The 17,235-nt window shown below is 43.3% G+C and overlaps 1 protein-coding gene and 1 long non-coding RNA gene across 2 annotated transcripts in view; one reads left to right on the top strand and one right to left on the bottom strand.

Annotated features, from left to right (window-relative positions):
* The window catches only part of RIN3 (Ras and Rab interactor 3), a 65,418-nt gene that overhangs the window by 39,085 nt on the left and 9,098 nt on the right, over nt 1-17,235 (bottom strand). Inside the window, exons 2-3 of the mRNA XM_079308132.1 lie at nt 8,321-8,507; nt 5,410-5,524 (exon numbers count right to left, since the gene is read on the bottom strand). Coding sequence (XP_079164258.1) covers nt 5,410-5,524; nt 8,321-8,507 — 302 coding nt within the window. The remainder of the gene's footprint in view (nt 1-5,409; nt 5,525-8,320; nt 8,508-17,235) is intronic.
* LOC306802903 lies at nt 12,373-15,790 on the top strand. Its single transcript, XR_013774513.1, has 5 exons — nt 12,373-12,522; nt 12,690-12,796; nt 13,102-13,398; nt 13,825-13,912; nt 14,003-15,790. It is a non-coding gene; the product is annotated as an uncharacterized lncRNA (long non-coding RNA).

The following is a 17,235-nucleotide window of genomic DNA, read 5'->3' as shown; positions in this document are numbered from 1 at the left end:
ATGTCCTTTTTATCTGTGCAAATGGCATTAGTTTATAATAAATGCTGTGTATCTTTTCCCATATGTGCTTGGGTAGGAGGAATGGCAGTGTTGAAGTGACTGGAGTGACTTTGCAATGATTTTCCAAGTTGACTTTGAGAATTAGGCTTGCTTTCACCTCTTTAAACTGCACCTATTTGGGATCATTAAGGCAAAGGAGTATATTGTAAAATCTTAGCCCTTCAGTAATCCTTTTCTGTTGATTTCACATTTCCTAACATCCAACATGGAAAGGAGCATCTTTGCTCATCTAAATTTTTGTTTGGCCTCCCCAGCAAGGCCTGCCTTCCTGTTGCCTCTATATCTGGGGTAACTCCTCTTTCTGTCCTGATAATTTGCTGGCAGATGTTCACTGATGGATGGACAGAGTGGTCAGACCCTCACAAACTTTCATGCTAACCAGGTAAAAGCAGTTAGAGAATTAACCAGACAGGCTAAACTGCTGTTTGTTTTACTTGAGTTGTAATCCTTTCCTAAATCCTTCCTGTCTCAAGCATTTCATATAAAACTCCAGTCTGCACTTCCTCAGCTCAGTCTGACTTTAAGAAAAGGTCAAACAAGGTGACCAGGGCAGACAGTGGATTTCTTTATCAACATCCTTTTGCTACCAGTCTTGCAATTTTGCAGCAGCACTCAGTGATTCCTCTTAAACTGCTTTGGAGTGCAGTAATTGCCTGCACCTTTTCAGTCAAGGTATATTGTGGGTCCTTACCACAAGCTCCTACCACATAGCCTGGAGTACAGCTGCTGTCCATAAACCAGAAATTGAGTATAAGCCACCATGTCCAATAGCACCGTGTCTCATCCTTCAAAGGAGGCATTAATCATGCTCTGGACATTTTTGTATTACTTGGAGATAATTTATTTTGGTTTTCCTATTTGATTTTGCTAAGGTTATTTCAAGACCTCTGTTATATTCCAGCTCATTCAGAGTTGGTCTGCAGAGAAGTCTGGAGGGTCAGAGCACAGAGAACTTTAAGTCTCACAATTTTCCTCTAATAAATGAAATAGCCACACTAAAGCCAAGACTTCACTACCAACCCCCCTTCAGCTGTGCACTCATTGATTTTGGGGGGCTCAACCCAGCCTTGACCCCATGTGTTGTAGAAGATGCTTCAGAGCAGTTCCATCCGGTGGCAGTGTCCCCACAGGTACAGCTTAAATAAGGAACAAGGACAACAACTCCACAACATGGCTTGTGTGGACTGCCTCAAAAATACACCTGCAAGTGACTTAAGCCAGTTTCAGCAATGGGGGAGGCAGGATCATCATTACAGGAGATGAGCAGCAATGGCAGGATCAGGCCCCAAAGCCCTTATGACATGAACCTGAAGAGTTCAAGATGGACTTAGAAAATAAATTTCCTTGCTATTTCTATTTTTAAAAAATCTAGTAATGTGAGCAATGTGTTCCTTTTTCTATGGAATTGCAGATACTTCTGTTTAGTGCCATTTTGCTTACTTGAAAAGGAATCATATCCTTTTTTCTTGGTACATAAGAGCTTGGAAAACAATTACTACACATCCCACACTAAAGCATATGTAAAAGGTTCTTGAGAGTATGTGATCAACTCCTGTGTTTTGTGAAATCAATTTTCAGATATTATTCACAAAATTTCCCAGGAAAAAAGAAAGTATTAACCTCAGTTTATGGTGATGTGGCAGGTATCTTCATGACTCTTAGTGAAATTAAAAGCTGCTGTCACTGCCTGCATCACATGGTCTATGGTACTCAGATGCTTCATCCAAGCTCTCAGTATATGCTACTTCAGAAATGCACATGTACTTTAGACATCTGTTTTTTCCCCTTTTTAATACTGCTGCAGTGGAGCTGAGGTCAGCAGGATAGCTTCTGAAGGTATGTACATGAAAAGAAGGGGAATTATGGTCTGAGCCCTAATTCCCCTCAGTTTGCTGAGAAGAGCCAAGGACAGGAGTCAGCTGAGGAAGGGTGCTCAGTTTGGGAGGCTGGGTCTCCATCTCAGAATGAAGCAGACATAAGGGACAACTCTCAGAACAAAAAGTGCACAAAGTAGTCGAGATTTTGGCAAAGATTGAAAGGTAGCTGCCAGCACTGCACCTCTAAATGGTAGAGATTTTCTAACAAGCTTTAGGTCTGGGATATTTCCACTGCTTTGAGTAGGAAGTAAGGGATCCTTCATGCCAAGTGCAAAACCACAGAGATTCAGGGCTTTGAATCTTGCCAGGTTTCTCAGCTTTCTGATGAACCATATGGTACCTGGTGTCACTGCTTGGTCTCTTCTATAGCTACTGATATCACTGGGATTTAGCTGTCCTGTCTCTGGAAGAATTACAACCAAGAAGAACCAGAACATTTTTAAAGTCCATTCTTCTATTCTCTCTAAGGGCTACTTCACAGAAGAGGTGAAAATATCCCTACTAAAAAAAAAAAAAAAAAAGGAAAGCAGTTTCATTTCCTTGTTATCTTACATAGTGGGTTCTTTGGGGATTTCCACTTAAAAAGAGAAAGCACAATTGAATACATTCTTCCCATCAGAAAACTATACTTCCCTAAATATTTCACCAAGTATCAACAAAGTTTCTATGCGGAAAAGAAACAGTAAAACAATGAACCACTCTTATTTGGCAGTGTAATGTCAAGAAGATTCTGAAGGTTGTTTTTGTACTTCATTGAATGTCCATCTTGATATGGAGCACAGGGGCTGGGCAACGACCTCTGTGCCATAATTGTGATACCAGGGAACGCCCTCCTCAGACCCTGACTGAAATGTAGGGTGGAATGAGAATGACTCTGCAAACAGACAAGGACAATAAGCATCTGGCAAGATTATTCAAAACAGTAAGCTGGTTGCAACTTGAATTTTAACTGAAGGAAGGCTCTCCATAAAATCAGAATTCTGTATGTCAAGGCAAATTGAGATTTCAGTTCACATCTGAATGCATTAACTGTGTGGAGTCTAATGAGTTGAACTGAGGCAACAAGAATTTGCTCCTGTTTCTCCAAAACTCCTGCTTTAGGAGGAGCCAGCTCTCAGAAAGGAACAAGCAGCTCTCCCTGGAGTTGCTTATGTGCCAACCCAGAAATGAAAGAGAGATTTTCTGAACTTAAAGAACTGATGTTTGGGAAAACCCTGCCATCCACAGTGGCCCTCAGGCTATTCAGCTGGGGTGTTTTACATATTTTCAGGAGTGTAACACCAAACTTCCAACTTGCATTCCACAGCAAGGGAATATCTCTGGGGGTGCTCAGAGGTCTCCTGTCCTGACACTTACAGAATACCAGGGATGAGTGAAGGGTACATCATCAACCTGAGGCAATCCAGACATACCAGGTTATTTGTCAAGGAAACTCAGGTTCTAAGTTCTTTTAAAGGTTTTGGATATATTTTAATTTATTTCTGAAACAAGTTTAGAAGCCAATGTAGTAATGCAGTTTAAAAGCAAACAAATGAGTTAATTACCTAAGGTATTAGATTACTCTGTGACACAGAAGATTTACTATCTCCTCTTGTACTAGGTACAGGTCTTCAGCTTTGTTAACAAAATTAATTCAATTTCTTTTAAATTTAAAATCCAGGGTACTCACCCTAAATGAGAAAGGAAGCAAACTTCTGTATCCAGTGTGTTCTTGTCAAAACAGTGCAGGATGGAGAACTGAGAGGCTTTCTACCAACTGACATGCAACACTGACAGAACTCAAGCTAAAAATAATGTGAATATCCACCACAGGATTGCATGAGCCTCTGGGATTGTTGCATGTGATGGCACCTTTCCTGCTTTATGAATGAGAGCTAAATTTTAATTACCCTCTTCTACTTACTTCTATGAAAGTGGTGGAAACTGATTTAATTCTTGTTTCTACCAGAAAGCTTGTCTCCCAGTACATCCTTTGCATTAAGGTAGTGATAAATTAGAAAAAACAAGCGAGTTGGAAAAGCATGGCAGCAAAGTCTCTCTAGATAGGCTAGCTCAGTGTCATTTTTTACTACATTTTACTTTGCCTGTCCTAAAAGAAATCAGATTTTATGGCACAGGACATGAGTCAAGAAGTAACATTTCTATAAATGACATTTTTTAGGATGACATGATTTGATTTTTTAACTTTTATCCAAAGGAAAGCTTGAATCATCAAAAGCTGATTCCCTACCACGAAAAATCTAAGTCCTGGGTCAAGTTCAAATAGCTAAATGAAGAAAAGGTTTCCCTACCCTGCAGCTAACCCTTGCTCTTGTATTCTTAATTGAACACCTGAAATTGTGGCAGAAGATTTTCTGTTCCTGCCCTCACACTGAGCACTGAGCATCTCTGCAGCTGGGTGCTCCCAGAGCAGGAGGATGAGAGAGAAAACTCCCAGGGGATTGCAGCAGCCAGACAGGGAGCTGCACCCTGTGCAGGAGCAATGCTGTGACACATTGTGGTCTGGCCTTGAGACTAGAACATTTTAAGAGACTCAGTTGTACCTCTGGCTTTAAAATCTGTTTGCAATGCAGAGGGATGGGAAGAAATATAGGAGAAGGAAAAACTATTTAAGCGACTGTAGAAGTAATTTCAACAAAGGCAAAGTAACGTTGGAACACTGATCTGCAGAAGCACAAGAAGAGAATAAAACAGTTTCTCTGGAGAGCTGGCCTTGGGACAGAGCTCAGTGGCAGAGGATTTAGATGTGTTCAGATAAATAAACAGTGTGAAGTCATTTTGATGAACTTCTTTGAGTGTGTTTTTATGACTATCCTAAAACTTGGTTGCTTCCAAACATCCCTTTGAAAGTGGAAATCATGTGCCTTGCACTTCCATTTACACAGAGGGCTGCATTAGATGTGGCTGACTGCAAACTGGGTTAATTTTCACTTGCTCATGGCAGACTTAGCAATCCAGCCAGGACCAGCACCAATACCATCAGCCACCTGCATCCCAGGCTGCCTTTGAGAGCAGTTTAGGAGTAGCTTGGTGCTCAGTGTGACTGTATGAGGGGCATGAAAAGGCAACATAGCAGATGTCAGATGACTGGTGACCCCCAAATTCAGTGGCTTAAATAGAGAGAATCAGTGAGTTAACAAGGCTTAGTCTGCCACTGCTTTCCACTTTCCTCAGGACTTCCAGCTGGTGAAAGGCAGCTCCCCTCACTCCATCAAAGCACTGGCCTCCTCATCTGGAGGTGCTTTATTTCCCTACTGTGAGTCTGTAAATGATAACACAAGGTGCAGAACCACAGGGGAGCTGAGGTAAAGCAGCTGTAGAAAATATTAACTGAACTACATCATAAAAGCAAGATCTGCTGCTGGTCACAAGAGGAACCTTTTCAGTGCAAGTGAGATTACATAAATATAGGTGATCAGAAGAGGACATGGTACAATAACCAGAGCAAGACCAGAAAGCATAAAGTCCTTACTTGATTTTTCTTCTTTAATGTTGCACTCCAGCACACCGGGAGCCTCGTTCTGCACTGGCAGGCGGACTGCAAGGACCATGTTGTTCACATTACCCTCTTTCCTAACTAAGAATATCTGAAAAAGGAGAAAAGATCAAGAGCTCAGCTACATTCTGTGAGTTTCTAAACTTTATTTTAGGTCATTGGCAATATAGAATTTTATCAGTACAATCCAACTTTAAATAGCCTTATTTTATCTTTGTTCCACTTAGCTAAGCTTTTTACAACAAAAATAATGGAGAAAGGGACATTTCATCCTAGTGCAATTCAGACCTGTGAGGGGACGTACAAAATTTCTATGCATCACTGATGTCCCACTTACACCTAAAGCAAACTATTTCATGAACTGAAGACTTTAAAACTGCACTTACAATTTTTTAAGTGATGGTCCTCACATCACTATATCCCAGATGAGTCACCCTAGAATGTCCCAGTCCAGGTCTAAAGCAAGGGAGTCACTTGTACATTTAGTTGGTAAGGATTTGAGTGTCCATGAGTAGAGCATAAGGCCAATGACTCTGGTGGCCACAGTTTCCATGGCAGAGCTTTTTCATTGGACCAGAGGATCATTCAGGCTGGCAAGTACCTGTGAGGACCCTTCTCCAATTCCCTTGGTGAAGCCATGAGACCAGACCGAGTTTCTCAGGGATTTGTCTGTACAAGTCTGGAGAATGTCCAAAGATGGAGACTGCACAGCCTCTCTTGGCAACCTGTGTCACTCCTGATATTCCTCAGAGGGAGAAGATGTTTCCCCGACCCAGTGTGAGCCCCTCTGGTTCCAATGCATGCTGCTACCTCCTGCCCTCCCAGAGCTGAGCACAGCCTGGCTCCATCTCCTCTGTGACCCCTGCAGGTACCAGGGGTGGCTGTGGGGTCTCCTGAAGTTGTTTGCTGGCTGAACAAGCCCTGGTCCCACAGCCTCTCTGTGCCCAGCTCCCTGCCCACCATCCCTACAGCTCCTTTCCCATAGAGCTGCTCCACTGCGAAAAGGAAAATGCTTCATTCTTTGTATTGTGTGAGATCCCAAGTGTGTTTCTAATTAAAGTTCATTGTCAGGGATTTTTTTAGTTTGTATTTTGAAGATGCAGATACAAAGACAAAATAATGTTCACCTTCATCTGTTCTTTTATAGTAAACTTGGGCAGAAAGGAGCCAATGTATTTTTTAAAAACTGAATTGAAAAATCAAGCTTATTTTGTAACCTGGATATTAATATTAGAAAGAGAAGTGTGAGTTGATAAAATCATTAATCAACGGTAATGTATGGAAATCTAGCAAAACCCCATTAATTTCTTGGGCAGAGGAATTTTTAAAAATCTTGTCTATAAGCCAGGACCTTTCCCAGTCATCAGGGCATCTCCAGTCACTTTGAAGCACCCACGCTGAACACACAGTTTTGGGGCTGCTTCACAACCTCGCACAGGGCTGTCATCTTGGCCACTGACCTCAGAAGAAATGGAGCCCCAGGGGCTCAGGTCCACCATCAGGGCAGAGAAAATGCAAATAAATGCCCAAGTGTATGCCCTAAACAGGCTGATTTCTGCCTTCTGTCCCAGTAAGTGTCTGCAGGTAGGAGGCAGGCAGTATCTCCCTTGCCCGGGTCCTACCACCCACATGACAGTGCTGTCCTTCTAACCATGACTGCCAGACAGCACCATCTTATATTGCTGCATCTCAAATTTAATCTAAGCAACCAGGGAAATGAAACCTGGAAATGAATCACTTCTTTTTTCCTGATCGGCACGCCTTGTTGCCATGGAGCCAAAGGCTAAAATTGGACTATGGCTGTTCAGAGAAGTAGGAGGTGGGTTTTCTGAGCTGTCCTTAACCCTATACCTGGCTCAGGACTGGTATTGAAATGAGTCTCTTCTGTTTGCACCACAGGTGGGAATGGTGCTGCCCAGTTTCAGGGGGGATCACAGAGCACAGGAGATCCTGCCCTTGCCATGGGACCCCTCTGATGCAGCATCTCTTCTCTGCCTGCTTCTGTCTGCTGCTGAAGGCTGTGCCCAAGGACAGCATGAGCAGGAGGAACTGAGGCAAGATGTTTTCCCAAAGCCACTCAGGGGTGGGGAACTCCCTGCCAGCAGGGAAATGGATAGTGGCTGAGAAGGCTCAGGGCCACACATCACAGTCACGCACATCTCCACTTACAGACAGAGCAGAGAAACAGAGAGAGTTACTTGCTCAGTCTAAGTGAGAAATCTGATTCAGGGTGCAGTGCACTGCACAGCCCAGGCTACTCAGGTGAATGCCACTGGGGGGTGTCACTCAGCTGTGCCAGCATTTAGCCCTGGGACAAACTGACTCAGCCAAGGGGCAGGTCCAGACCAGGTGTGCCCTGACATCAGCTCAGGTCATTTGCACCTGCCCTTCCCAAAGGGGAATATCCCCCAGCTGGGACATCTACAGCCTGCTATGCCCTACTTCTCAGACCTCACATGAAAGGGGAACAGCTCCCTTTGGCTCAGAGCTGTTTTCCTTGAGCTTGCTTAAGGAAATAATTGTCTAATACTCAAGTTTATACAAACCAGATACCAATAGTTGCAATAAAAATGACTCCCAGCAGCTCCCTGAATCTAAGGTCCTTTTCTTCACAGATTTTTTTCATTGCTCCAGATTAGGATAATCACTATGAATGAGAATCTCCATGCATCTACATGGTAAGCAAATAAAACCAGAGATAATACTCCTTGCTTTCCCAAAGCCAATATATCTGTTTTGTGCTGTTGAGAGAGGTAAAACATCAAATGGTAATGGAAACAGAGAGCAGTCTGCTAAATATTTTTGCTTCCACATAAATAAAGAGCACTGCTCTCCTAACCAAGGACAGGAAATGTGGTTGTCTGAACTGAAATCACTCTGGACTTACCCCTGCAGTTTCCTTGCCAAGGATGGCCCCAGCCCTCTCCTGGCTCATGTTCAGCTGAAGCCACACAGGACACGTCTTGATGAGTTTGTCAAGGATGCTGATCCCTGGAAGCTGGAGGCAATTCTGCACAGCAATGGCCTGACAGAGATGTGTCTCCTTTCCCTCTTCACTGGGATCTCTGTCAGGGCTGAAACACAAGGGAGTCCCTGGTGAGCAGAACTGCAAACAGAAAACTGCAGGCAGTGAGGACTGTCTGCAAACACAGGGGCAGACACAGGGACACTTAGACATCAGGAATGCTCCTTGGGGACATCAAAGCCCAGGCACATTGCCATGCAGCAGGCTGGCAGGGTGCTTTGTGCTGAGCTGTGTTGGGTTTGGCTCACCCTTGGATGCTGCCAGAGTACAGGTGCACACAGACACAGGTGAGGGACACACAGGGGCAGCCAGAGCCACAGAGGGTGGAGCACGCCTGTGCCCTGGGTGCCACCTCAGCTGAAGGGTCTGAGAGATGTTTCCTTGCTTCAAAAGCAGAGATGCAGCAGAGGAGTCCCTGCATTCTAATGGCAGACTGATGTTAAATACTGGCTTTTGAGTTATGGTGCTGATTTGACAAAGTATTTAGACATGTGCTTAGCTCTGCAGGCAGTGGAAATACTTGTGCTGAAAAGTCTGGTCACAAAAGTTCTACTGGATAAGACCATGGACTCATGGGGAAACGAATTTGTCATTCATTTGATTAATTGATTTTACATTTAAAGAAAATGTAAGAGAACATACACAAAAAGTGTTTTGCTGCTCTAATTTTCTGCTTAGATGTCAGAACTGGAATAGGACTCTCACTTTTTATTTGGTCTTACTTCAAATAATTTTCCTTTTCCTATTAAAGATACAGATCTTAAGGTACTACCTTTCAAATAAGGTCAGCCTTAAATTACTAAAAGAGTGATTTCAAAGGCCTTACCTAACACAGCAAGTCTGTCCCAAAAGTCAGTCTGTGTAAAAATAGCCTTTCAAATCCCAAAAGCAACACAGAGATTTTATTTTTAGCGGTTTTTTTTCTTTTTCAACCCATCACAGATAGCTTTCCCAGAAAATGCAGGTTCCTCTGTAATTCCAGTTGTAGATTAAGGTATTAGTTCACAGAATCTTGATTTTAATCAATCCTTTTTTAAGATCATAGTCAAGACAGTAGAAATGAGAGAACTGTGCTTTAGAAAAAAAAGCAAATTGAAATAAGGAAACTATCTTTACTTGTGATAAAAGTCCAGCTTGTCACATAGGTGAGGGAATTTCTTTCAGATATAACAGCATGTGATTTTAATCAATATCATCTGAACATATAGAGTAAAACTGTGGAAGACAGCTTTTGGAAGTTACCCTGAGTCATCTCTTGGGGTTTTTCACAGAAGAAAAAAAAAGCCATGTGAAAGGAAAACATGTGTTGTATGGCAATATTCATACTCAGTAGTGGGAAGAAGTAATGAATTGAAGGGAAAGAAAGTTGACATATAATAAAATGTTCCATAACAGCAAAGATTACTCCCTTAATTAGTCACATAGACATGAACCTGATCACATCTGAATGGTGTGTGAAACCTCAATCAAAAGAAGGTCAGTGCTGATAATGTCCTACTGTGGCACAGAAGGTGACATGTACAGCCATAGCTCCTGCAGTGCAGAGCTGTATTAGCCTTTAATTATGTAAGGTGGGGCCAGCAAAGCACTGATGCTCAGGAACCCCACTGCCTGGAGGGAAATGAGGGCTTTTAACACAGTCAGGAGGGTAACACAAACCAGCTTGGACTGGTGGGCATCAGGAACACAGTGACCCTGGAACCTGAAGGGTTCCCCACAGGTACAGGGATCCATCCCTCTGCTCCCTCCCACGGGCACAACACCTGAGCCCTGCTCACAGCACCAGCTGGGGTTTGGCAGCAAGAACAGCCTGGTGAAGAAAAATAACAGAACTGAGTTTCCAATACATGTGGCTGCATGTAGGGTCTGAATTTTGGAGAATGGATAGAAAATTGAATATAATTCCAGACTCAAACATACAAGATGGAAAAGTAAGAGCCTGAAAGTGTTTCCCTTAATAGAAAATCTTATTATTTGTGTGTGTGGAGTCTTTCAGTGCAGCAAATTCAGGACAATGGAAAAGGCTTTTTTTTTTTTGTTTTGGCAGAGCAGGAGTCCAATATTTTTAAAGCCCTTAGAGATGAGCAGTTCTCCTCTCAAAAGCCAGACCAGCCTGGAAGGAGCTAAGCAGGCTCTTGTGCCTGTAGAGAGGGAGGAAAGCACAGATGAGTGAAAGGAGAGACTTTGGCAAAAGGAGAGGTAGGAAGAGTCATTAACGGGATCATGTGGAATCAGGGGAATGTCTGGTGAGACGTCTCCTGTCAGTGAGTTATAAGGGATGATAGATAAATTCCCAAAAGAAGAGGAAGAGGATTGCATTGCCCAAATCTCTTAAAATGCTGGGTTTGGAGCAGCAGCACACACTTTATTGAATCAGGTCTGTGCTGGCTAAGAAATGGGAGTGAATGACCTCCCAGCCCTTTTCCAGCTGTAGTGCTGTGACCCATGACACACCAGTTGACGCAGTTATGGCACCAATGCTTGACTTCTGTCCTGGGCACAGCTGTCACAAAGATTTGGATGGGGCTGTGGGAATGCTTAATCCAGCAATTTAATCTGGCTCTGCAGTAGCTCTGTGGCTGCACAGAGGGGAGGGAGCCCAGGCAGCTCCTGGGTTCTTGCTGTGCTGCCAGTTGAAGGGATTTCCAGAGCCACCACAGTGAGCAGCTGGCCTTTCCAGTTTGCTCACTCAGAATTCCTGCATCAGATGATTTCTAAAGCCTCAGTTTTCAAAAATAACATGAAAATCTGTTCTTGTTCCACAGTCCTGCAAAACCCTTTGGCTAATAGAGGCAGGTGCTCATTTTGCTAGGTGTGATGTGAAGCTGAAAAGCTGTCCCTAGAGCTGCCTGCTTTTCTTTTTCACTGCATTCTTACTGCAAAGTATGTTTAAATCTTGCAGTGGTTCTGCTAAACTGGATTCAGTTGGGAAGCAGGGAGCTGCATACTGACTAGCAGCACGGGGTAATTAATTGCACAGTGATTACATTCACACACCTTCCCCGGGTTGCAGAAGGTATCAGGTTGCTTGTTGGAGGCAATAATAATGACAGGGGTGGTTTGAATTATTGCACAGTGACTGTACACTGCAGTAATGATCACCATGACTCACTGCTTTAGAAACCAGGAGTCACATTTGCCAGCTGAATATTCCCAGAAGTCAGCAGCCCAGCAAGGAGATACAATCCACTGAATTTTGTGCAGGTGAAGGCCTGAGCATACCTTTGCAAGGGGTTTCAAAAATACTGTCACAAACCTGCTGACAGTAGGGGCTTCCTGGCTGGACTATATGTGTCTGGACACTCTGAATTCCCCTGAGGCAGCTGAGACACACAGCAATTCAAACGGCAGCAGGGACTGCCAGATTAACTCTTCACTTCTGCACATTTGCTCTGAGGAAAGACACATCAAATTTTTAAAACTAAATCTTAAATTGGAAATCAAGTGCTCTTTAGTGCACTGATAAGCAATTACTGAGTGCCTTTCTATTGTTTAAATAGACAAGATTTAATAATTAGAAGCTAGTCCTTTATTATTATGTTGTACTGTTTTTACTTCTCCCTCTGAAAATGAGAAGGCATCAAGAAAGAGCAAGAGCAAGGGTTTTTGGTGCTGTCCTCAAGGATAGAGATACAATTTTATATTTATATTTATATTTATATTTATATTTATATTTATATTTATATTTATATTTATATTTATATTTATATTTATATTTATAGCAGAGCAGGAACAACAGGTCTTAAATTGTGTGCCAGCTGGCTTGATACTGAGGGAGAAACACAGACACTCAGCCACAAACTCCACATGCCAGGTGAAAGAGCAACTTTTTGCACCAAAGCTAGCTGGTACCTGAAGGGATGCCATGTGGGACAAGCCAGCTTGTGACTGAAGCTGACATGTGGGAACCCTTCAAGCCCAGTGGTTACAAAGAGCACCTGAAGCAGGAGGAAATGATAGAAGCTCCTGAAGCCAACAGAGCAGTCCTGATGGAAGCTGATAGACAGTGCTGTTAATTCCTGTGGTTTAAAGAGAACTGGGAGCATAGAGCTTCATAGGGATGGGTGAGATGACAGTGCTGAGATTAAAAGACTGACAGAAAACTCACAGGGCTGGTTTTCATCCTGTCACAACCAACTCAGCTGGACTTGGCTGCAGGGCTCTGTGCCACTGGCAATAGAGACAGATCTCTGTATCCCTTTTTTTCCATAGTCACCTGCTCTTCTTACAGGAATAATTGGAATTACATGAACAGCAAGTGAAGTACAAGGTTTCACCCATTGCAAGAACAGAGCTGCCCATGCTTTCTTTGGTTTGGTATCACTTCTGATGAGACAGGTGATGAGGAACACATTGAATGTTGGTAGCTTGGTGTCCAAACTGCACAGACTTATTAAAAATCCTTGTTCAGACGCTAGTGAATTAATGTACTGTTACTTTCAGTTCACTGGGAGGGACATCAAGCTTCATTTTGCTTCCACCTTAGAAATGGCCATTTTTGATGCCATCTACTTACTCTCATAAGCCAGCTCATCTTTGATCACTTCATCAATTCAAATAAAATTAATCTGAGAAGGAGAAGGATTAATTTACTCTCTGGACCTGCCTTTTGTCACCTTGCTGGTTCTTCTTTCTTTCAATAGGTGGTGGAAGTGAGACCCTGAAGCCAACCTAGCTGCAGGAAGAGCTGCAACATCTTTGAAATTCTGGAAATTTCTGAAATTCTATATGTTTCATCATAAAACAGACTATTAGGAAGATGGGAAGGCAGCAAAGTGATATATTGAAAGACCTATATCACAAAAGCTAATTTTGTGCACCAAATATGAACCCTGACTCGCAGAAAATTCAGGTTTTAATAAGTGCTTTTTCATAACAGAGCCAAGGGATCTGACAAAACTTAACAAATTGAGATATAATCAACAATGAAAAACCCAAAAGTAGAAAGGTAAGTTCTTGAGATCTTCAGGGATCACACCCAGGTAATTGTCATCCTGTGGTCAGAAATAAACAAATTTCTTGTTGTCTGACAGGCAGAAAGAGGGGCAAAAGAAATAGGATGTAATGCAAGCCATGGGAGCTTCCTGCATTGTAAGGTTCTTGGATGTACAGAAAAACTGGATGATGGAAATGATGTGAGAAGCTTGGTGTGTCCCACGAGTCCGGCTTGCCTGTCCAGTGTCCTCCCTGCCTTGCAGAATGCTTGTGCTGCTGGTCCACCCTGGTGACAAGTTTATACTCAGGAAGTTGTGCTTCTCAGCCTGTGGTCTGTGGAGAGCCTGTGGTTGGCAGAGCACTTCCTCCTGCTGCTGGTCCCCTTGTTCCTCCTCTGCTTAAATGTCCACCCTTCAACCCTTTGGCTGCAGCTGATGCTCTGCACCTCCAGGAGTTTGGGGTCAGCCTGGAAGGACCAAGTTTAATAGCCAAGGTAGCAGCTGTTCCAGCTGCCAAAAGGTAAGAAAAACCAAGGGTCTCCTAAATATCCTGACACCTCATAGCTCAGCAAAACTCTCTGTCTCCCACCTGCTCCACTTTCTGTTACAGGCACAGCCAATTTCAGCAGTGAATTTTGCACTCTGCAGTTGAAGTGTCACTTCAGGTGATCTCTTCTGCTCGTGCCAGGGATTCTCAAATGCCCAATTCTGTGAAGGCTAGTAGGTTTGCATGCAGCTGGACCCTGCTTGCACAGGCTTATCAAAGTCTACCAAAGTGGAGCAAGTCCTCACCCTGCTAAGGAGCTGCATTAAAGGCATGGAGGAATGGGGTGATCAGGTGTGGGACAGCTCACCTACCCTTAAACCACTCACCAGCTCACCAAACCCTCACCACCCTGGTGAAAACCAAGAGGAAGTTACTAAAATGAACAAGTTCTACTATACTTCAAGGGCAAAAACATGCCATGGCCACTTGTTCAGGTGGAAGAACTCTAAATCATGTGTCAGTTTATTGAGTAACATGTAGCCACAGGGTTTTCTGTTCACATATGACACCAGATTGGTCATATGGCTGGGCTTGCTGGGGGATCAAGCACACTGGAGGAGCTGTGTGGACATGCAGTGCTGCCTGCAGAGCACAGCAAGGACAGCTGGGCTAGCCTGAAGGAGCTGATCCTGAGGAGCAGGCTCTGCCCAAGCACATGGAGTGCTGGCAGAGAGCCCTGCTGCCCTGGCTGCTGCCATCACCAGGTTTAAAACTAGCACATGTCTTCTCCTCATTACTTCATAGGCAGAGGAGTGACTGCAGCTTATCTGCACTTGAGCTCAGCAGAGCCTTGCCCCCACTGGAAGGTGAGGAGTCAGGTCAGCTCTGCAGAATCCTTGCTGGATGAGAGCTGCTGATGTTATGAGGGACATGTACCACTGTCCCTGTCCCTCATCAGAGCACAAACCTGGTGTTCAGGACCAGTGGTGGTTCTCTAAGGGCAGGAGCAGAAAGGCCAAGTAGTTCATGAATAGAGAAGAAGTGTGTGCTTGCAGTGCTTCCCATAAACTCTCCAGTGCTTCTTCCTCCTAAATTAATCAAGATTGATTGTGAGTGCTTATAGAGAAGCAGCAGCAATACCCTGTCAGACTCTCGTTTGACCTTGTCAACAACTTTTCAGCAAAGAGTTCTCTCAGGGGATGGGGAGCTGCAACTAAATGTTTATTAAGTTCCCAGCTTCCCTGTTTTTCCTAGGTTAATTAAGTCTGTCCCTCTATTTAAATATACAAAGTCATGTATAGTATAAAGAACTGCATATGCATAAAACCCCAAGCAAAGTACAAGCTAATTCTCATTACTGATGGTTCTCAGGTCAGTTCTGCTATCAACCAAATCTTCTCACAACACTCACAGCCATGGCATGGACAGAAACAACATAAAAAATAAACACCAAAAAATTTCCTGAAGGAAGAGCCTTTCTTTCAAAGACCCCCCTGCTTTTTTCCCCCTTCAGTCTAGCCATTTCCTGCATTCATTAACACCAATGGAATATGCTGCCTGTGGGCCCCACTGGACTGGGGCTATTATATCCTGTTGGTGTAACATATCTTGTCTGGTACTCACAAACTGTACTGCTGCCTTTATGTAACTCCACATATTTATTTTTGCAAATTTATTTTGTATTTATTTTACACATATATATTTCAGTCAATGATTTGTTTCACAAACATCAACTGTCCTTCTCTTTTTACCCAGTCAAAACATACTTTGTCGAGTCAAAATCACTTTGCAGGTTTTATTAGCTGTACTCCCTTCCTAACAACAATCAGTTATGATAAGTTGCTCTCCCCCACATTTACAATCAGATATTTTCAAGGCATTTGTCCTTTGTCTATTTTAAACTCAAATTATTCTCTTAGGAATTTCAATATATCAGCAAAACTGAAGATTTTTCTTTGTGTGCAGGCAACAAGGATCATTTATCCTTCTGCAAGGCCCTTTCAGTACAAAGGGAAGGGAGCTGCTGAAACACCAGCCAAGGCAGGGTCAGAGTGGCTAGAGAACAAACATTTTCCTCAACAAAAAAGTGCCAACGTGTTTGCTGGATAATTCAACTTTTCTGGAAAGGCTTGTGCAGTGCAGAAACCAGAAGTAAATGTTAAGAAGGGAAACAACTTCCTGGGCTTTCAGACCATAAGGAAACCCCAGACCTCCCTCACCCTCCCCTGTCAGTGCTTGAGAGGGGCCACGACCTGGAGAGAAGGGATTCTCCTCTGCATTCCAAAAACACTGGAGGGTTGGGAGCTCAGAGCACCCTGCTTTCATTGCAGGGTCAAGGTGATGGGCAGAGGTTTTGTCCCTTTCCAGCTCATCTGGACAGGAAGGAAGATGGGAATTGAAACCCTGGGAATGCTTTTCTACATTGTAATCACATAACAAAGAGGGGAAAAGGAAACGGAAAATAAAAGGGAGGGACAAATTTCCAATTCAAACTTCATTAAGAATAGATTGCAGTTTCATGGCTTTCATAAAGCCATTCTGTTTCAAATCCTATATTTAAAAAATTATTTGAAATCTGCCTGATGTGTTAGAGCCAAAAACCTGGGCAAAATCTTTAGAGAAACATCAGACTAGTGATAAAAAGCTATGGCCTTGCTCACCCTGTGAGGGGATTGAGTGCAGACATGAGGCACACAAGACATGAGAGGCTAACCACACAAACTTGCATAATGCTGAGCAGTTTTCCTCTGTACTAAGAAATATCTGCAAATGCTTATCTCAGTCATGATTTGCAACTAGAAATGGTTGTTTTGCCAAGGGAAATAAATCCACTGGAATTTCATTCTGCTGTATCTGAAGGGGCAGAGCACTGGACTTCTGGGGTCTCTCCTCATAAGGCACCACACAGAGTGGCTTACTTACACACAGATATTCTTGTTTTGGGTAAGATTTCCTTCCAGTGTGGATGGATTTCAATATGCAGAGCTCTTAGTGAAAAAACCAAATATTTAAATCTGTGAACCTATTCATCTGTCCCCCTTAAGCATTATTCCAGCAGTTTCATATCCCTCTTTAATTTTGATTAGGCATTAAAGAAATGTGTTAATTTCTTGGTTTACTACCTGCTGGGATTCCTACCTGCATTTACACCTGGGCAAGGTTAGAGATCTGCCTTCCTGAGAGAAGAAGAGGAAGAAGAAAAGGGCTCATTTGGGTATTTCAGGAATATGGAAAGGTGCTGAAAAGGCATGGTCCCTCACCACCTTCTAGTGGTGAACACTTCCAGAACACCTGGAAACAACTCAGGGTGGGAGAGGTTGCTAAGCTGAGCAACCTGTTTTGTTGGTGGGCATGGC

Source organism: Erithacus rubecula (genome assembly GCF_903797595.1).
Source record: "Erithacus rubecula genome assembly, chromosome: 6".
Classification (NCBI taxonomy): Eukaryota; Metazoa; Chordata; class Aves; order Passeriformes; family Muscicapidae; genus Erithacus; species Erithacus rubecula.
The sequence above is the reverse complement of the archived record's forward strand: the minus strand, read 5'-3'. Positions and strand labels throughout refer to the sequence as shown.